The sequence below is a fragment of the Juglans regia genome, chromosome 1 (assembly GCF_001411555.2).
Source record: "Juglans regia cultivar Chandler chromosome 1, Walnut 2.0, whole genome shotgun sequence".
Classification (NCBI taxonomy): Eukaryota; Viridiplantae; Streptophyta; class Magnoliopsida; order Fagales; family Juglandaceae; genus Juglans; species Juglans regia.
The window spans coordinates 12,047,938-12,068,602 of NC_049901.1; the positions used below are offsets into that span (position 1 = coordinate 12,047,938).

The following is a 20,665-nucleotide window of genomic DNA, read 5'->3' on the forward strand; positions in this document are numbered from 1 at the left end:
TATCTATCAACCTAAATTAACTTCATTTTCAGATATAGAACATTAAAATATATACAAAATCAACTTCATGTTAATATCCAACAACCTAAAAATCGTAATTAAAAAATATATATATGTCAAATTGAAACACCTATTTGAAGAATTCTGTCCAGCATATCCATTAAAACAATTTCTAGGTTTTCATTAACTTCATATATGTCATCCATTCTTTTATGACACTATTAAATCTAGTCTAATAGCAGACTTTTAAGTGGAAGATATATACAATCTGAGAAGATTTGATGAAACCACCACACATTGAAGTGGTGAGTAATTTCTTATTTATAGCAATTTACATATTGTATGAAATAATTACATATCAATTACAATTAATATGAAATGTAATAATGGAAAGTATATATAAAACAATCTCCGAACGATAGAGAAGCTCAAAAGGTGTCTTACCTCCAAGAAGTGATGTGGGCAATCGGTTGATGATGTAAGCTGCAGTGTTGAAGGCGTCAACCCAGAAGCGAGGAGAAATGTGAGAGTCAAATAGAAGGGCTACACCTATCTCGGTAACGTGACGATGTTTCCTTTCAGTGCAACCATTTTGAGCAAGTGTGTATAGACAAGAGAGTCGATGATGAATATCAGAGGTGCGAAGATGATCTTTGAAACGATGACTAGTGAATTTGGCACCTCCATCACTTTGAAAAATTTTTATACTTGCAGAATGTTGATTTTCTACAAATGTTTGAAATTGGCGGAAAACATCATAAAATTCAGATTTTAATTTCAAAGGATATAACCAAGTGAGGTGAGAAAAATCATTAATGAAGAGAACATAGTAGGCAAAACCTAAGGTGGATTTGATAGGAGAAGGACCCCATATATCACAATGAATTAAATCCAACACATTAGACGACCGTCGTTCATTACGTGAAAAAGGTAAACGATGATTTTTCGCAAGTTGGCATGTACCACAAAGTTTTGGAGAAGGCAATAAAGATGTAAGAAAAAGATGACCATTTTTATTTAAAAGAGAAATAACAGAATGATTCACATGTCCAAGACGAGCATGCCATAAATCATATGAAGCATGAAGATATTTATTTTTAAGAACATAAATAAAAGTTGAATGACCACGCTCCAGCACATGTAAGCCGCCATCTCTTTTACCGATTGCCACCACCCTTCCGGTTTGGCGATTCTGGACGGTGAAAAGATTATTAGTAAATGTAACAGATAATGGAAAATCATATGTTAATTTACTAATTGACAAGAGATTTTTAGTGAGATGAGGAACAACCAAAACATCAAGTAAATGAAGATTTGGATTTGGAGAAATAATACCCGTATGAGTTATGGGTAAAGAGGCACCATTCCCTACAATTATACAATCTTTACCCGTGTAAGTATTTGAGTGATCCAAAATAGATGGGTCGGTGGTCATGTGGGCCGAAGCCCCAGTATCCAAGTACCAATTTGGGGTTCACTTTCAGAGACAGAGCAAGAGTGATTGAAGGCCTCGGCAAGGTGAGCAGAAGACTCATGGCGTACGTAACGCTGATTGCAGCGATCGGCTTCAGTGCGGCAAATTTGACAGTGTGGGGTGGGGCGACGCCCATGACCAGAGGAGCTGCATCCATGGCCCCAATTTGAAGAGGAATGGCCATTGCTGCGTCCGCGTTGGGTGCGAGAGGAATTTCCTCTCTGGTTCGCACAATCATGGCTCGGTTGGTGGCTGTGAACACTGCTGAAGGTGAACCCGAAGACTCAAGAGATTTTTGAAAGAGCTCAAAGCTCTCAGCTTTTGAGATCAAATCCGCAAAATAGGGGAGGGGCGTAACAGCCATCTACGCAGTAGAGAAGGAAGAAAAATCAGAGCCAAGACCTCGGAGGAACTAGTGTACCTTATCGGTGCCGTCGATTGGACATCGCATGAAGCTGGTCACAGACTGCCTTGAAGGCAAGGGCATACACAGTGATAGATCGAGCACCACGCTTCATCAACTGAAGATCATCTTTGAGGCGAATCTCTCGAGCCTTGGAACGGTGGCTGAAGGTGTTTTCCAAGGCGAGCCAGACTTCTCGAGAGGTGGAGAGACTGACGACCTCAGCCATAGCTTCCTCGGTGAGGGAGGAGAGGAGAAGGCTGAGTAGTCGTTTGTCAATGATTTTCCACGCTAGGTGTTTGGGATTAGGCGTCTGTGAAGTGGCTAGGTCAAAGGGGATTCAAGGGTTGCATCTACGTAACCTAGTAATTCTTGGCTTTCAAGAAAGGGAAGAAGTTGACTCTTCCATAAGAGATAGTTGGTAGAAGAAAACTTGATAGTTACCATGTGAATCATGGTGTTGAAAGGGAGGGTGGGCTCGGTAGCCATAGGGGAGGATGAAGAAAAGGATCGAGGGATGTTAATCCATATTGGCTCTTGATACCATGAGAAGATTTGATGAAACCACCACACATTGAAGTGGTGAGTAATTTCTTATTTATAGCAATTTACATATCGTATGAAATAATTACATATCAATTACAATTAATATTAAATGTAATAATGGAAAGTATATACAAAACAATCTCCTAGAATTAAGATCTAAATTAAGTCACATATGGGAAGCCTTAGATTAAGGCAGAGTATCCTCAACACCCTCCAGTCATGCCAACCAAACTAATTGTAGAATTTAAGTGCACGATATTATATCACACCAGGTCAATCGAGGGAGTTTTCTTAGTTTTACAACTTCAGTTCAAAGGAAAAAATCAACACGTACGTAAAACTTGATATTTTATAGTTTTTCTCTAGACGTGAGTAAATTTTTACCTGTAGCCCAGATCTCATTTACTCATGGCACTTTTTGACATCTTTTTTATATCTCATTTCCTTCACGTCCCACATGAGGTCTATAGAGCTCGTGCACAGAGGAGTGAGAAATAATAAAATTCATTTGGCTAAGTTATTGTAGCTAAAGATTGTTGAGAATTTGTTCGGAGGTTTGTGCATTCATTATTTTATCAATATATTGTGATTATTTTAATAAATTCTTATAAGATTTCACATAATTATTATGATAAGAGCAATGATTCTCTCCAATATGATTCAAAAAGGCATAATGCTTTTCATCATTAATCTTCTTTCAACTTCTAAATCCTAGGACAGTAAATACATCTCATCTAGAACGTCGAGATGCTTTCATTGTAAAAAGATAACAATATAAACAATATGCAACATCTTTTGATAGAGAATACTCTAGCTAAGATGCAAATTGTACAATTCAATAATCTTGAAAGCGACAGGGATGCTTACCAGAATCAGAAAATGGATTTTTTTGGAGACGTATCTGATATGGACCCATTTTCAAGTAAGCTCTTCTTATTTTATCACATTGATTAACTGGATAGTCCCACATAAGAAGACGTAATCTTGGGTCTCGTTGTAGAGAAGATATATCAATCTCTTTAGAATCAAGTGTTGACAATGTAAAATGAATCTCTTTGAACTCCACAATTGGAGAGTTAAGATCAGGATTTTCCTCAGGTTCAATCATTGGAATTTTAGAAGAATTTTCTCGAATATCAACTTCTTTTCTTTTGAAGAATGAGTCAATAGTTTTTAATTTAGACATAATTATTGAACCTAAATTTAAAATCAAATTGAAACATATATAATAAAGTTAGATATATATAAATTCAATTACTCATGAAACATGAGTTTAAAGTTAATCTTTAAGTACAAAATAAATAACCATTCAATAGATATAATTATATATAAGCCAAACCAAGTAGTAATCAATCTATTTTCAAAAGAAAAAAAAAATCTAAACAAAAATACAACTGCATCAATACATGAAAGAATGGGAAAGTGAAAAAAAAAAAACTTCAAAAACAGCATCAATAGATTCAATACAATTATATATATGAAAGAAGAAGAAAATCGAAAAACAAAGGAACCAAAAATAATTGAGAAAAGTCAAACCGTGTATCATGCAGTGGCAGAACTATCATTATGTATGTAGGTAGCTAGGCTATTACAATGTTACTATAGCTTGTAAAAGAGCTGTAGTCTGCACCAAAACTTTGTTTCAAGACAACACATAAGCCCATGATCAAAAGCTCTCATTTTTTACCTTTTGGCAGACGGTAAGGACAAGACTTTTAGTAGTAGAAAGTTAGAAATTGCAAAATTGTAGGCGGCAACGAGCAGGGGAGAATAAAACCATCTAACTTCCCTTTTTATTTTTATTGATAGTAAAAACTTGTCATCATGTTATTAGATTATTTTATTTTATGTGAAATGTATTTTATTTTTAAACCGGATTAAATCTTTTAAAATTGGATTTATAAGTAATTAATCTGTAAGATTAAAATAATTTTGTAGAGGGACCAAGATAATTTTTTAGAGAGGGGGCTAACATAATATGAGATTAATATCATCCTATTAAATTATAAAAAATTAAAATGTATTATTATTTTTTTCAAAACTTTTGGGAGGGCCATGGCCCCCCGCCCCTTCATGGTTCCGCCACTATGCATAGAGGAGTGAGAAATAATAAAATTCATTTGGCTAAGTTATTGTAACTACCGTAACCCATTATCAAATTTATATGCCAATGCATAATGCAATGTGGGGGTTTTAATATGCATATTAGCTACATTTTAGCTAAAGTTAGAGTATGCCTAAGTCAATAAAGATGCTCTAATCAAACATAAAGAGAATCTGAGACAGAAAATTAAAGGATAAAATATAAAGTAAAGGGAATAGACGAAAAGATGGATGAGAGGCAATAAAGAGAGGGATCTACGTCCTTTGAGGTCTGGAGGGAGGGAGAGAGGGAGAGAGGGAGAAACATAAAGAAAAAATATTCGCATCATCTCGAAGCCGCCGCACACTCAATGCATTGAGTGAAAAAAAAAAATATAAATGTGAGGTGTGCTGCGGCTTCCAGCTTCTGGCTGATGTATAGCACAGCTCAAACATAAATGCTCAAAGCTACTTCTGAGTTAAGTGATTGTAGAGAATTTAGTGAGAATGAAGAACTTGTATTCAACCATATTTACTGTGGATATCACACGATCTGTGGACGAATGCCTCAATGTCAAACCGCATAAATACCTGTAATCATTAGTCACAACCATTAATCATTAAGCAAGTCATGAATCAACACTCCAAGCACAGCACCACCAAGAACCGCCATATCAAAGGAGAGTCAAACAATCATACTGTTGAATCCGAAAAACACATCAACAACAAATATATTATTGATGTAGAAATTTGTCACATCTACTATTATAAAAAAAAAAAAAACATTAATTTTAATGTTATATAATTATAATACATTCATCAACAAGTAGTGTATTTATAGACCAATTAATAAAGAATTATAAAATTATATATGAAAGCTCAATACAAAAAATTCTGGTTTTGTCCCAACTTCTATGTACTGTGTAGCTGGAATATTCCATTTTAGGATGAGATCTCTCCTTATCTTCACAGAGAAGAGGAATCCTTGCATGGGAGTTCCCAACCACACATGACTTTCTATCCTCTAACGTTAAAAAGGTAATTAAAAAACAAGAAGTTAGGGAGAAAGGAGATGTATGAATGTAGGGGTCAAGCAAGCAGATATCATTTTGCTTATTACTCAAAACGGGTTGGAAATAAAAGAAAAAGAAGAAGAAAAGAGAAACCTAAAATAAACCAACAACCAGACAGAGTCAAAACAGTAAAAGACTTATCGTTGAGGGACATAGAATAGCAATATCCATTCCTCCCGGCAGCTTGGGTGGTCATGACCTTGCGGCAAAAACTAAACCACGCACAACAGTGGAAACTAAACTTGTTATTGAATTTATGGCCACTGTCCCACCACCAATCCCTGCTTCCCAGCTAATTCTGCCAAAGCCAAGATCCACCAATATGATGCAGACTCCCCCCCAATTACTTCCGGCCACATATCCGAGGACCTTCACCACTCTATTTGGAAAGCTCCTATCTGGGTTTAGACCCGTTTCCACCACCAGAGTCGCAGAACCAAGATCTGATGTTCTTGGGGATGAAACACTAGCCGACATCAAAACAGAGCTTTACCAGGCACTACAAGGTATGCCAAGTCGAGTTTTGGTATGATTTTTGTTTTCTTTAAAATATTGCTCTACTTTAATGGATGTGAAGTGTAATATGGATTGCATCTAAACATCTTTCTAAGGAGTGAATAGAGGGATATTTGGAATCCCATCTGCAAAGAAATCCGAGATTGAAGGTTTGGTGAAGCTGCTAGAGTCTCAAAACCCAACTCCAGACCCTACTTCCAAACTAGATAAGGTATATGTCCAATCATGTTTGTGCAAATGCAGGGGAATTGTAGTTAAATGAATGGTTTTCTGTATTATTTCTATAATTGGAAGGAGGGATGCTGAAACTTAGTTCAAAAGTTTATTTATTTCCTTTCATTTCTAAAATTGGAAGGTGGATGGATGCTGGAAACTAGTTTACAGTACAATTACAATCTTGGGTTCCAAGAGAACCAAGCTAGGATTGAGAGATTTCATTTCCTTGGGGGATTTTTTCCAGATAATTGATACTGCCAAGGTATTTATCTTTCAAGATTCCCGTTTCATTATTGAATATTCCATCTGTTTTACCAAAATTAATCTTTGTTAATGTGCCAAAATGGAGGGAAAAGCAGTAAATGTGATCAAGTTCAGTGCAAAGGCACTAAATTTGTTGAATGGAACGCTCACTATCGAGGCCTCCTTCAAGATTGCATCGAAATCAGTTAAGAACTTTGTTTCTTTTCCACTTACTTTCTACATTTTTTCTTTGATTCAACATTAATTAATCTGTCTTTGTTTCCTATTGTGCAGAGAGTGGACATTAATTACGACAAGTCGTCAATCACTCCCGACCAAGTATGCTACTTAATTTCTTGTCTTTTCTTTTTTTCTTCTTCTTAAATGGGAAGTAATTGGTGGGTACAACCTTGAATTCGATTGTTTGTGCATGTGTTAACAATAGTTGATGAATCTGTTCCGGAAAAACTATGATCTTCTGCTTGGAATCTTCACTCCACAAGGCTGGCTCGAGATTACGTATCCTTAAGTACCATCCTTGTATATGGTTTTTTTTTTGAGTTACTAATATTAATTTTTTCAGACTTTTTCTTAATTCAAATATCCCCTTTAGATATGTAGATGATGATGGCATGAGGATAGGGAGGGATGATAAGGGCAATATCTTCATATTAGAGAGATCAGGAGAAGGAGAGCCTTGAGCCTCTCCATGTTAGAACGTCGTCACTTTGGCAGGATTTAGTTGCTTAATAATTAATTTGCTTCAAATATTTTTGATCATATGGTATCTGGTACAATGCCAAGCAAAATCATTTTATTACCTTGCCTTTGCGTTCAATAAATATTTTGCAGAAACTAAAAAAAGAAAAAGAAAAAGAAAAAAAGATCAAAATATGATCCATTTTTAACATCTTATTGTAATTAAATGCTTTTTTTTATATCTTGTTCTCATTATTTTCATCTTGTTCTCAGTACCAATGCGGATTAATTTGACCTTAACATCTGCCCTTAACAAAGCCTGGATTAACTAATTAAGTGTAAGAGTAATGTTGATGAATAGTCTCATATTTTTTGTGGACAAAGTCTTGGACATGTTTATAAGGAATGAACAATCCTCTCTTGTAGAACCGGTTTTATGAGATCAGTTAAACTCATGAATTTCTTCATAGTATCAGAACCTGCCACATGACGAATGAAGACCCACACTACTTTTCCCGTGATAAGGACCAGAAAAAATACTGGCCTGCATGTGAGGGAGAGTATTGCGGAATAATCTCACATTACCTGTAGACAAAGTTTTGGATGTGTTTATAAGAAATGAACAATTCTCTCTTATAGAATCAATTTTATGAGATGAGTCAGGTCTATAAATTTCTTCAAGTAAATCTTGAAAAAAAAGTAGCATTTCCTAGAGTTTGTCTACCAGAGTAGTTGAGAAATTGGCTTATCAAGTAGATTTTACAATATTTGTTGTTGTTTAATATGTAAGTTTTTCGTATTGTATTAAATGCTTGATAATGCTACAAGATCTATTTATGTCTCTCTCTCCCATTATATACTTTAGAGTTCGTTCATAAACTTTAGACTAGGGATTGAGGATCTTATTTTTTTAAAAAAAATGGAAAAATACAAGGAGGAGAGAGGGATTTAAAGAAGATATAGATTGAATCTTCACAACTTATTTAAATCTTATAGGGCTAATTAGAGTTAAAATTTAGTCTAATCGAGTTAAAATGAGTTGGGGGTCAAGTCTTGCTGACATTATAAAAGATTTACAGTAATTTGGTATATACATGCGAGACGGTGCTTGAATGAGTTGCTCCATTTGTAGTTGCACCATCACAAAGGCTTGAGAGTGTTGAACCAAAAAGTTTGCTGGACTTCACGCCAAGCCTAGTTTGAGCGAAAAATTGAGATATTCAGTTTGTGACGCGACAATTAAGTTGCGTTTGGTTATCAAGTTTAGTTGAGTTCATTTTAATTTTAAATTAAATTTAATATTTAAATATCAAACTCTCAAATTATTAAATTTATTCTAATTCAAAACCTTATTACACGTGAGATTTACAACTATTTTTAACTTAAAACATCTTTATACGTGAGATTCATTATTTTTTTTAATTTTTTATAAAAAGTATTAAACTCATCTTAACATTTAAATACACTTTAAATTCAGTTTAAATCAACCTCACATAACTCTATTCACTATTTAATTCATTACTATTCATAAAAAATTTAACTCTAACTTTCAAATGCAGCGAAATCGGTTCGTCAGCTGTGAATTAGACTTTTGCTAAAGCGAACATGTCATATTTTAATTCCCAAACCTCAAGGCAAGCGTTCTTCGGCAGCACTGCTTCTTTTGCTGCAAACCGGCCACTTTAAGAGAGAGCCAGGCCTGGTTGGAACAGCTGTTGATTTCAGTGGGTTACTGGCAAGTACAAGAAGAAATCTGGCCCGGATTAGGAAGTGGCCCATAAAAGGATTATGGGATCTAATTTAAACATGATTTGAATTCATGAAATACTTTAAATATTATAAAAATAAATTTATAAATTGATATAATACGTTAAATTATAAATATATTTTTATTATAAAATAGATTTACTATATCATATAAAGTCATGTTAATTTAACAGACATTTATAAAAAAAAATTTTATAACTGTAGCACTTACCCATACATGACTCTTATAAACAAATCGGACATTACTTTAGGCTTCGTTTGTTTTGAAAAAACATCTCATCTCATCTCATCTCATCTAATTTTATTTTAAATTAAGGTTGTTTTAAACATAACTTTATATAAATATTTTAATTTTAAAACATATTGTATAGAAGGTTGTAAAAATGATTATCTCTTCAACAATATACTTGTCATTTGGTCATGTTTGTTCTGCTAAAAAAATGCAACGTACATGTCAAGCACTTCAATATGAATAATGCTAGATTTAATCATAAAATATGTAAATACTGCTCATTTATTTAAAAAATAAATAAATATAAAATTTATATAAAAAAATTAATTTTTTAATAATAAATCTTTCCTAGAATTAGCGGATTCTTATAATTAGTGCAACTAGCAAGCACACTTCTAGAAGGACAGGCGTACGACGCATATATGCAGGAAATAATGATATGGTTATAAATTTCTTCGACGTCGTCAAGAAGGAATTCGATTTGTTTTGGTCCAAGTCCACGCTGGCCAATTATATATATCATCGTCAGCTCGGCACTATCTGAAAATAATTAATAAACTAAATCGAAAAGCCACAATATAAAGATAACGTTTCCATTCAGTCAGCTGGCTAGACCGATTTGTATTGATAAGGCTTCAACTTGTTTTTTGGATCCGAAGTGACATGAGTGGATTATATATAAGAGAAATGATTTGTATAAATTTTAAATAGATAAATCTGATACAAATCTCTGTAAAAAAATAGATTTATCTAAAAAAATATAAAATAAATTATTTTTTATTAGTGAGATCCACTTTTATTTTATAAAAAATTTGTATTTGTATCAAACATTACTATGTATGTAATAATTTTCAAGAAAATTTAGATAATTTACTGTACAACAAGACAGGATCACAATATTCTATAGCAAACTTGTACCAATTTTCTAACACTTCGGGCAGGTTTGTGGGGTGAGATGAAAATTTTGTATTTTATTTTAGTGTTTAAAATATTATGTTTTAGTATTATTATTGTATTGGAATTTGAAAAAGTTGAATTGAGATTTGAAAAAATTGAATTGTTTATTATATTTTATATAGAGATTTGAAAAATATGTAATGATGAGATGAGAATTTTGTGTCGAATCCCACCCCCAAACCTGCCCTTCAATTTTATATAGAAGTCGTCGTCCATTCCAAGCCATTGACAAACTTTGGTAAATGACAATATTGTTATCACACCACTCCTATAGATAAACTAGGTATTGCTTGATTCAGCCTTGAAAGTAACTTGATCATGGGGCGCTACGGCTCCCATATCATCCTTGCGCTTGCTGCTTTCTTCCTTCAAATCTCATTCTTGTGTTGGGGTGCAACCTCTAGTCTTGGCTGCATAGAAGCAGAGAGACTGGCTCTTCTGGAGTTCAAAGACAGCCTCGTCAATGGCAGCCTGAATCGGCTCTCTTCGTGGACAGGCAAAGATTGCTGTACATGGGAAGGAATTGGCTGTAACAATGACACCAGAAATGTTATCAAGCTTGACCTCCGCAATCCGGTTCATGCAGATTCGAATGGATACTTCATTGAAGTTTCCAATCAATTAAAAGCCAAAGCCGTCAACTCATCTTTGTTGGAGTTGAAATATTTGGAGCACTTGGACTTGAGCTGGAACGATTTCATGGGAAGCCCTGTTCCCACTTTCTTTGGTTCATTGCAAAGATTACGATATCTTAATCTGTCTAATGCACGCTTCAATGGAGTAGTTCCTGATCAACTCGGTATTCTCTCTAGGCTGCATGATCTTGATCTTAGTAGCGGTCCAAGTGAATATGATTTTCAGCTCTCAGTCCGTAACCTTCAATGGGTTTCCCGTCTTTCATCTTTGCGACGCCTCGACTTGAGCTGGGTGAATCTTCAGAACGCCTCTGACTTGGTTCAGGTACTCAACAAGCTTCCCTTTTTGGTTCATTTACGCTTGTCATCGTGTGGTCTTGGAAATCATGTTGATCTGTTCCATGATTATGTTAATTCCACGTTTCTTGAGCACTTTGATGTTAGTGTAAACAAACTTCAAGGTCCTATCCCTGATATTATTCAGCACATGAGCGCGCTCAAATTCCTTGATCTTTCAACCAATATACTTGATTCTGCAATTCCTCTGTGGTTGGCTGACCTGAAAAGCCTTGTGCATCTCAATCTTGGCTATAATAACTTAAGTGGTGAAATCCCAAATGCTTTGGGAAACCTTGCTCCTCTCCTAGTCCTAGACTTGTCTTTTAATTCGTTTGTGGGAGGCATACCAAGTTCTTTGTGGAATCTTTGTAGCTTGAAAGTGTTAGATTTAACCATGAACAGATTGAATGAAACAATACCAGACCCTTCTAAAGATGCATCTGGATGCATTGGAAGCAGTTTGGAGAAACTGAGTTTGAGATGGAACAAGGTTAGAAGTCCTTTGCCCGATTGGTTTTCGCAGTTTGAGAATCTAAAAATCCTTGATCTTGCAAACAACTCATTCTATGGTCCGATTCCAGCATCATATGGAAGATTGTCCAACTTGAGAATGTTGGATTTTTCTCACAATCATCTAAATGGAACAGTTCCAGAATCTTTTGGGCAACTTTCTTTGCTTGAGAAATTACTCATGTCCACCAATTCCTTGCGAGGAACCATGTCCGAACTCCACTTTGGTAACCTCTCAAGATTAGAAGAATTAGACATTAGTGTCAACTCTCTGGTTCTGCAAGTAAATCCTGACTGGGTGCCCCCATTTCAACTCAATTACATAAACATGAGGTCTTGCATTATTGGGCCTCAATTTCCTGCTTGGCTTCAAATGCAAAAAAGGATTACCACATTATATCTATCTAACACAAGCATCTCGGATGTTCTGCCTCACTGGTTTCCCAACCTGAAATTCTCCTATTTGGACTTATCCTTCAACCACATCAGGGGCAGGCTGCCAACATTTTTGAAGCCAGATTCTGTCTACATGAATCTGTACTTGAGTTCAAACAAAATCGAAGGCCCCCTGACAGCTTTTCCTTCTATTCTGAACAGATTGGATCTCACTGACAACTTAATATCAGGTCCGATTCCACAAGATATAGGCAACATGACACCTACATTGGACAATTTACTCCTATCTGGCAATCAAATAACTGGTTCTATTCCAGAGTCATTGTGCAAAATAAATACCCTGCGAGTTCTTGATCTCTCAAAAAACAGGCTATATGGTGATATCCCAGATTGCTGGAGCGATTTCAAGATTTTGGTTGTTCTAGATTTTTCAGCCAACAATTTTTCTGGGGTCATCCCAATCTCATTAGGAAATGCAACATCATTGCAGTCTTTGCACTTGAGCAATAACACTCTCCAGGGAGAGCTGCCATCATCCTTGAGAAATTGTACAAGCATGGTTATTTTAGACACTGGTGAAAATGGATTATCTGGAAATATACCTAGATGGATTGGAGAGAACATGTTGAGCCTTGAAATTCTTCGCCTACGATCAAATAAGTTTGATGGCACTATTCCTTTAGAAATCTGCCGCCTCGCTGAGCTTCAGGTACTTGACCTCGCGCACAATAATCTATCAAGAACAATTCCTACTTGTTTTGGCAATTTAAGGGGCATGACAACAGGGGTCAAGACAAGTGATATTGGTATCTATTTATGGTCAACAACGTATGGAGAAAACATGGTTCAGTTCATGAAAGGGAGACAACTTGAGTACACCAAGACGCTGAAGTACCTAATTAACATGGATCTCTCGAGTAATACACTGATGGGAACCATCCCAGAAGAGTTGGCAATCCTTGTACGACTACGTGGCTTGAACTTGTCCAATAATCAGTTGACAGGGAATATGCCTGCCATGATTGGCAACATAAGATCATTAGAATCTCTGGACTTGTCTAGAAACCAGCTTTCTGGCTCAATTCCACCAAGCATGTCTGCCCTGACTTCTCTAAGCCATTTGAACTTGTCCTACAACGACCTGTCAGGAAGAATCCCATCAGGCAATCAGCTGCAAACCCTGGATGATCCTTCCATTTACATTGGAAACTCTGAACTATGTGGCTTTCCGTTACCAAAGTGTGCAAGCGATGAGCCACCTCCATCTCCCAAAGAAGTTGAAGATGAAGGAAATGGATCTGAAATGAAATGGTTTTACATCTCTATGTCTGCAGGGTACGTGACTGGGTTATGGGGAGTTCTAGGTGTCATGCTATACAAGAAGAATTGGAGAGATGCATATTTCAACTTTGTGGATGACGTCAAAGAGAAGACAATCTCAGCATTTAGGAAAAAGGAAGCCACACCAAGTAGAAGGTCCAGGAGCAACCACATGGAATGGAGCTGGTAAGCAATTGTATTTACCTACTGTTCATAGGAGGCTGCACTCTTTCATCCTTTCTGTATTTGCTCCAGTGATGATATCTACCTCATTTCTTTGTCAATGATTATTTCTTAGAAGCACATCTGTAATCGGCCCGATCTCATAGTTCTTGCATTTTGATGTATAGGTAAGCATTCAGGATGAAGATCCAAGGTGAAGTATTGGAGACAAGGTATCATCTATCAATGAGGTAGTAGCAGCTGTACTGAAATTCCAAGTAAACAGAAATGAATGTATTCCAGCATCACAGTACATAGAAAAGCAGTGTATTGCCTGATTTTGGGAGTGTTAAGGTCAAGTGGGCAAGTACCCGTTTTGCTGTCGATTGGCATGTACTCGGATATTTCTGTCAGTAAATTATAGTTTCAATCATAAATTCAAAATTATCAAATAAAGAATCAGCTTCATGCATGATGAATAAGTTGTCTGTAAGCATCATGATTCATTCTTATCAAGAAGAGAGAAATAGAATGAAACTGAAGTATAGCAGCGTGACACCTTAACTGACAAAAGCATTGAGACAGAACAATTGAAAGTATGGAGTTTGAAAAGCTTTAAGATATTAACAAAATCAATCGAGTACTAGGCGTTCTTCTCATGAGAATGTTCAAACTCTTCTATTTTTGGTGGAAAGAGTGTATCACATGGAAGACCTCCAAAAGGACAAAATCATTCAAATCAATTCAGATGAGCTACTCATCTCTCTTTAGGCTATTTAGGTCTACAGGAAGAAGGTGTCTTGATAAAACACAAATATTATCCTAATCACAGGCTAAAAACTCATTTTTTTTAACCTATTACAGACTAATATCTATATATATATATTTATATATAAAATTTATTTCAGCTACTTAATTATGGTTTAGCGTCGGATAAAATCAATGAACAGATAATATCAACATGGCCTATCTTCCATGTTTAATATCAATATGGCTCAACATGTTCTACTCGATTCGGGTAGAGAAGAACCCAACTCGATATTCTTAAAAAAAATAGAGAAACTGTTCTAATTTTGTAGTTGTGAATGTATAAATATTTTATAATTATTTTAAAAGAAATAAATAAATACGAAATTTATATAAAAAAAATTAATTTTTTAATAATAGATGTCACGTACACTCTTTTTTAAGATGATATATAGTGTTACTCTAGAGATAGAAATTTCCTTGCCGTTCGATGTAGAACGATCACTGGTACTCAACGCAAGAGCAAAAGCAGTAGCGCACTGGATCCCAACCCATACGCAGCTCCCTAAAACCTCAGGACGCTCCTCCGCCATGGCTACTCAGCCTACGCTAGTTACACTACCATACCAGACTACCAGTTCACCAGCTTGCATCAACCCTACACCCCCGAAATGCCACCCACAAAAACCGCTATCCCTCAGCGAATTTACTGAAAAATTAAATTGAAACAGAGAGTGGAAAGAAACATGCTTAGAAGAAGACTCGCTTCCCTCGTCTCCTCCTCAATCCTAATTCCTTCATTACGCACCAAAACCATTCCCCAACCCCAGTCCCTGCAGTTCGTACAGAGGCCTCTGCGTATTTCTAGTGTTAACCATAATGGGCATCTGGGTTTTGACGGTTTTAGGGCTTATAGCCTTCTGAGCCTGAACGATCTGAGGGATAAGGTGCCCAGGAAGCAGAAGACGAGGAAGGGCCGAGGGATTGGGTCCGGGAAGGGCAAGACGGCTGGGAGGGGTCACAAGGGCCAGAAGGCGAGAGGGTCTGGGAAGCTCGGATTTGAAGGGGGTCAGACCCCGCTTCGCCGGCGGTTGCCTAAGCGTGGCTTCAAGAACCCATTTAGCCTTACTTTTCAGGTACATTTGGAGTATTTTGTTTGTTTTAGTTTTCTTTTAACGTTTGTTTGGTCGCTGAGAAAGAGGAGTAATTTGAGGAGAAATGGAATTTTAGGCGTGTTTAATGATTTCTTTGTATTTCGTATGCTAATACTTCTTTTTGTTTTTGGGGGGGGGGGTTTGATAGTAAATAACTTTCATTGATATTTAGGTTGAAAGTATGATGGAGCAGGTAGTAAGTTGAGCTTTTTTTCTTCTTTTTCCATAAGATGATCGGACATTTTGGTTGGTTGTCTTTCTGAGAAAATGGTGGGAAAGCGAGGACACTTGAAAAACTAGTTTTTTTTTTTTTTTTCCTTATAGTCTTCTCTCTTTTTGTGGATTTGAGATTAGTTTGGGGGGGGGGGATTAGTTTGATAGTAAATAACTTTCATTGATATTTAGGTTGAAAGTATGATGGAGCAGGTAGTAAGTTGAGCTTTTTTTCTTCTTTTTCCATAAGATGATCGGACATTTTGGTTGGTTGTCTTTCTGAGAAAATGGTGGGAAAGCGAGGACACTTGAAAAACTAGTTTTTTTTTTTTTTCCTTATAGTCTTCTCTCTTTTTGTGGATTTGAGATTTGTATTAATGATGGCTTTGGAATTGAACGAAAGATGAAAGTGAAAGAAGAAAACGGAAATGAGTGTAGTTGTTGCCTTTCTTTTTCTCTTTCTTTAAGCTCTATCATTGAATTTGTATGCGAATTTACAGTTTAAACATGAAAAATAATGAATGTAGATCCAGCTCAGGGTTGGTGAAATACTGAAATCCTGATTTGCGGATAATGATTCTTAAATTAAAGGGAGTGCTCTTGATTTAGTAAATATCACTTATTCTAGTGTTTTTCAGTGGTAGCATACAGTTGGTTGAAAATTTGGTATATGGCATCTTGAGCATTGCTAGTCTAAGATATTGAAATTTTCAATATCTCACATATGCAAACAGATGAAAATGTTATGACATATGGGAACAGTACCATTAAAACTTTTAGCATTAGAACTTATGTTTGTAATTGACACTTGTTTGGATGAATATATACTTATTTTACATATAAAAAAAAAAAAAAAAACTTTTAGTGGTAAAGAGGAAGTTTTTTTTTTTTAATTTTTTTTTTATAAGTAAGAATGAATTTTATTGAACACCTAGTTACAAATTAAGAACTGGGAAAAGAGGCAAGAAAATCATGAACACTAACCCATTGAATACAATAGCCAAAGCTCAGAGAAATAAGGTGTGGAAAAAGAATCAGTTTGTCCAAAGAGTGTTCTTAATTTTCAGAGTTATTCCCATTCCTTTTAAGCCGAATGCATCGCATGAGACATAAAGGCATCAAATTCTATACATAAGCAAAATGAGAATTACCTTGAAGACCTCTCCAACAAGCAAAAGCTCCGCAACCTTCCTAGGCATAACCCACGCTGATACAAACCTTCTAAAAATCTCATCCCATAACACTCTTGCCACCTCGCAATGAAGTAATAAATAATCCACCAATTCGCCACATTTTTTACACATATAGCACCAATTCATAACAATAAGCCCACACTTCCTTAGGTTTTCAATGGTCAGGATTTTCCCAAGAGAGGCCTTCCAACCAAAGAAAGCAACCGTGGAAGGCACTTTACTTCAAATGCACTTCCAAGAAAAGAATTATGATACTTAGCAAGTTATTTGTTGAAAACATGGGAAATAACCTTTTTTAACTTACTACCATTGGAATATGTTAATCTAACTGTAGTCCTCACATCAGTTTCTCATTCCTAACCCTTGGGTGTGTGTAATGGAAATAAATATGACCTGTGTACTTGGGCTATGCCTTGCATTTTTAACAATATTATTGATTATTTATATAAAATAGATTGGTCACTTTTTCCATGTTAGTTGATAAAAAAAATTGATCAAATTGAATGCTCAAATCCAGCATTTCAATAGCCATATTTGTTATCGGTCAGTATTTTAATAGTCATTTTGAATATGGTATTATTATATACAATACCACTCTTTCCTTATAGAAATTCACATGCGGGAAAACTCCTTGTTGAGGGCCTATGCACCCCTCCGGGTTTAGTCGGGACTTTTTTCTCAGACACATGGTGCCAATCAAAAAAAAAAAAAAAGAAGAGAAAAGAAATTCACATTACTGATACTTATAACCCTTTCAGCATTAGAATCTTCTTTGTAAATTCCATTTTCTTATTTTTGGAGTTGTTGGAATGTCAGATGTTTTGGTAAGCATAAGAACAATGTGCTATAAGACGGGATTCGGCTTGGCCTGCCGTGGTGCTTTTGGTTTGAGCCATGCCATTTGAACCTAAAACTTCTCTCTGGCTAGTAGAAAATAGAATAATACTAGAAGTGATGATGATAATGGTAATGGTCTCAATGTTCAAGGAATCTACCTGTGGAGCCTAGGGACCATTGTCAACTTCTCCTTTCCTGTATTATATAGAATAAGTTGATTTGTTTTGATCTCTCTCTTTGAAAAGAGGGTTACAGTAGTGTTTCTTTCACTTCACTTCCTAATAGCTGATTGTGTATAAATTCCAATCTTACAAATCTCTATTTTTTTGGGCAGCCAGTAGGGTTGGGGAAAATTGCCAAACTTATAAATTCAGGGAAAATAGATTCTTCTGAATTAATTACAATGAAAACACTCAAGGTACAGCGACTTCTTCTAGTTTTGAACCATTCCTTTCATTCTCTCTTGCTCATTCTGGCTATAACTATTACAATAGGATACAGGGGCAATAGGGAAGCAGATAAAAGATGGAGTAAGATTGATGGGGCGTGGTGCTGAACAAATAAATTGGCCAATTCATCTGGAGGTATTTCTTTATTTCAGGTTTTCTTCTTTGTATACCGACTATGCAGTTTCTGTTATATGGTTGAGGCGTCATTGTTGATTTGCTCTTCATTGGTTGATCTGCTGTCATTTGATGTTGCTTTTGTTGGTTGGACGATGCCGATATCGACCTGGTGAGTTGAGAGTGCCTTTGAATCAGTTGACTTGAAAAAAAATGATGTCATCTACACGTACATACGTACATCTCTTTGCTACTTTTGCATTGATGCTATATAGGGTGGCATCACGGTGTAGAAATAGATGGTTTCATTGCATTTGCATTGTGTTCGGAGAATCGTATATCAAATTATTTTTTATATAATTCTCGTTTTCAAATTTGAAAGGACTAGTTATCCCTCAAGGTGGGCTTGGAGTGAGCTATAGACTTAGGTTGCGTTTAGATGTTAAGCTGAACTGAGATGAGTTGAGTTCTTTATGAATAGTAGTGAGTTAAGATGGTGGTGTGAGTTTTGTAGGGGCCACCTAAAATGAGTTTAGATATGTTTGGATGTTAAGATGAGTTTAAATGTATTTATGAGAAGTTGAAAAATTTTATAGGTCCCGCATGTAAAGAGGTATTGAGTTGAAAAATGTTGTGGGTCTCATGTATAAAGAGGTCTTGAGTTGAGTAATATTTAGTGATTTGAGAATTGTGTGTTTAAATGTTCGACTAGGCTTAAATTTGAACTTAACTCAGATGAGCTCAGCTGGTTCCATGTTCAAAATGTAGCCACATCTTGGTTTTAACTTGCATTTGGAGTTCCTTGCATTATATAATATAACATTCTGATGGGTGAGGTATCCAGGGGTTACACCCAAGGGGGTAGGTCTGAAGGCTCCTGGCTTATTTTATTTTAGTTTTAGGTATCTGTTTGTGTAAAAGTTCTCAAGCAGGAGTGTTGGCGACTCTAGGGGTTTACCATAATTTCTTTTGTGTTACGATTTTCCAACAAGACATCACATGCTCAAGTTGGGTAACCTTTCTGTAGTTCATTAGGGCATCTTTATGTGTGACAAGTTTGTCAAGAAAGTATAAACACTGATGCATTTTATCGGGCATTTTTTGTTAAATCACATGTAGAGCACTCTGCATGGAATCCAAAATCATACTTACGTATGAAGTTCACAGGTCTCAAGGGTCACTTTTAGGGCAAAGGAAGCAGTTGAAGCTGCTGGTGGGTCTGTCAGAAGAGTTTATTACAACAAATTGGGCTTCCGAGCACTGCTCAAGCCCGAGTGGTTTGAAAAGAAGGGCAGGTTGTTGCCAAAAGCAGCTAGGCCTCCACCGAAACAAAGGGATAAAGTTGATAGCATTGGCCGATTGCCTGCCCCAACCAAACCTATACCGTTTTCAGTTGACGAGGACATATCCTCCAGTTCATCTGCATAATAAACCAACCAAAGTTTGTTGGCTCATTTGAGAATTTGTATCTTGATGCTGAGCAAATTGAGCAATTATGTTAGCTAATTTGTTCTTGCTGGAGTTTAGATGGAGTCCTTTCAGAATCTTTGCACAGGGCTAGCTTTTGCTCTGCAAACCAAATTCTGATCGAAGACGGGGCAAATATTTTTTGAGCAAATCAACAAAGCCAAGGAAGCTTGTACTCTATCATTTGTCTACATTATTTCAAACTTTTTTTTTTTTTTTTAATTTTATATCTTGGACGTTTTGTTGAACACTGGATCAACGTATCTAGACACATTTGGGTTCTTAGTTTCTTGATTAACTAAAACCAGTTTGATGTATAGAAACTAGAAAGTTTTACTTGAAGCAATTATTTCAGGCACTTTGGTGCCATTCATTTAAAATTGCCCCCACCAAAAATGCCTCATAGTCATATTGGTCTGGATTGTCCATTATACTGCTCTAACCTGAACCTTTACAAGTTTAAGGATATGATTAACTTGATAAGTGTTGCTTATGTAAAGAGAGCATTGGAGGCTATTTTGTTTTGTAGGGTTCTACCCTGAAGGGAGCCCTTCCAGGAATTCTCAGACGGTCTAAAAGCTTGAACCCAAGCCGAATAGGGGTTTGGAAATGGTTTTCAATTAGCAATAGACGCCCCTCTTTAGAACCTCTCTAGCTGTGTCATTGCCCCCAAGTGCAAAAGATTAGATCTGCCTTCAACTCAACACGATATCAACTTTGTTTCCGTGTGCCAAAAATTGCTCTCATCTTTGCGCTTGGGGGATGACGAATGGGCAGAGTAAAATTTCAAGACTTTTGTTTTTTCTTCCCAACTTAAAAGGAAATGTTTGGATATTAAAAGTGTTTGAAAATATTTGAGAATTGTGAGAATTTATTTGAGACTAGGTTTTGGAAATGAGAAAAAAAAAAATTAAATATATA

General features: G+C 36.0%; 3 protein-coding genes across 4 annotated transcripts; all 3 read left to right on the forward strand.

Annotated features, from left to right (window-relative positions):
- The first annotated feature begins 5,723 nt into the window (after positions 1–5,723).
- On the forward strand, positions 5,724–7,437 carry LOC108996079 (fibrillin protein 5 homolog). Its single transcript, XM_018971842.2, has 7 exons — positions 5,724–6,084; positions 6,190–6,305; positions 6,450–6,572; positions 6,660–6,758; positions 6,848–6,892; positions 6,999–7,072; positions 7,167–7,437. Exons 1-7 carry the CDS (start codon positions 5,835–5,837, stop codon positions 7,252–7,254), a joined length of 795 nt encoding a protein of 264 aa, XP_018827387.1. The 5' UTR covers positions 5,724–5,834; the 3' UTR covers positions 7,255–7,437.
- Positions 7,438–10,457: 3,020 nt separating this feature from the next.
- On the forward strand, positions 10,458–13,954 carry LOC108996378 (receptor-like protein EIX2). Its single transcript, XM_018972248.2, has 2 exons — positions 10,458–13,594; positions 13,759–13,954. Exons 1-2 carry the CDS (start codon positions 10,527–10,529, stop codon positions 13,760–13,762), a joined length of 3,072 nt encoding a protein of 1,023 aa, XP_018827793.1. The 5' UTR covers positions 10,458–10,526; the 3' UTR covers positions 13,763–13,954.
- An 865-nt stretch (positions 13,955–14,819) lies between these two features.
- Positions 14,820–20,085, forward strand: LOC108996301 (50S ribosomal protein L15). Of its 2 annotated transcripts, none has more exons than XM_035689200.1 (4): positions 14,820–15,453; positions 18,049–18,132; positions 18,209–18,298; positions 19,397–19,471. In XM_035689200.1, the coding sequence occupies exons 1-4, from the start codon at positions 15,064–15,066 to the stop codon at positions 19,433–19,435; spliced, it is 603 nt and encodes a 200-aa protein (XP_035545093.1). In that variant the 5' UTR covers positions 14,820–15,063; the 3' UTR covers positions 19,436–19,471. The 2 variants fall into 2 exon arrangements, with proteins under 2 accessions (XP_035545093.1, XP_018827665.1); XM_018972120.2 differs by having other exon boundaries at positions 14,828–15,453; positions 19,445–20,085.
- Positions 20,086–20,665: the final 580 nt, after the last annotated feature.

Excerpts from the sequence above, each read along its gene's own strand:
- LOC108996079 (XM_018971842.2), top strand. The coding sequence starts at position 5,835 with ATGGCCACTGTCCCACCACCAATCCCTGCTTCCCAGCTAATTCTGCCA. Across the intron at positions 6,306-6,449 it reads CTACTTCCAAACTAGATAAG|GTGGATGGATGCTGGAAACT; the intron begins GTATATGTCCAA and ends TAAAATTGGAAG. Across the intron at positions 6,893-6,998 it reads CGTCAATCACTCCCGACCAA|TTGATGAATCTGTTCCGGAA; the intron begins GTATGCTACTTA and ends TGTTAACAATAG.
- LOC108996378 (XM_018972248.2), top strand. The coding sequence starts at position 10,527 with ATGGGGCGCTACGGCTCCCATATCATCCTTGCGCTTGCTGCTTTCTTC.
- LOC108996301 (XM_018972120.2), top strand. The coding sequence starts at position 15,064 with ATGCTTAGAAGAAGACTCGCTTCCCTCGTCTCCTCCTCAATCCTAATT. Across the intron at positions 15,454-18,048 it reads CATTTAGCCTTACTTTTCAG|CCAGTAGGGTTGGGGAAAAT; the intron begins GTACATTTGGAG and ends TTTTTTGGGCAG. Across the intron at positions 18,133-18,208 it reads TTACAATGAAAACACTCAAG|GATACAGGGGCAATAGGGAA; the intron begins GTACAGCGACTT and ends CTATTACAATAG.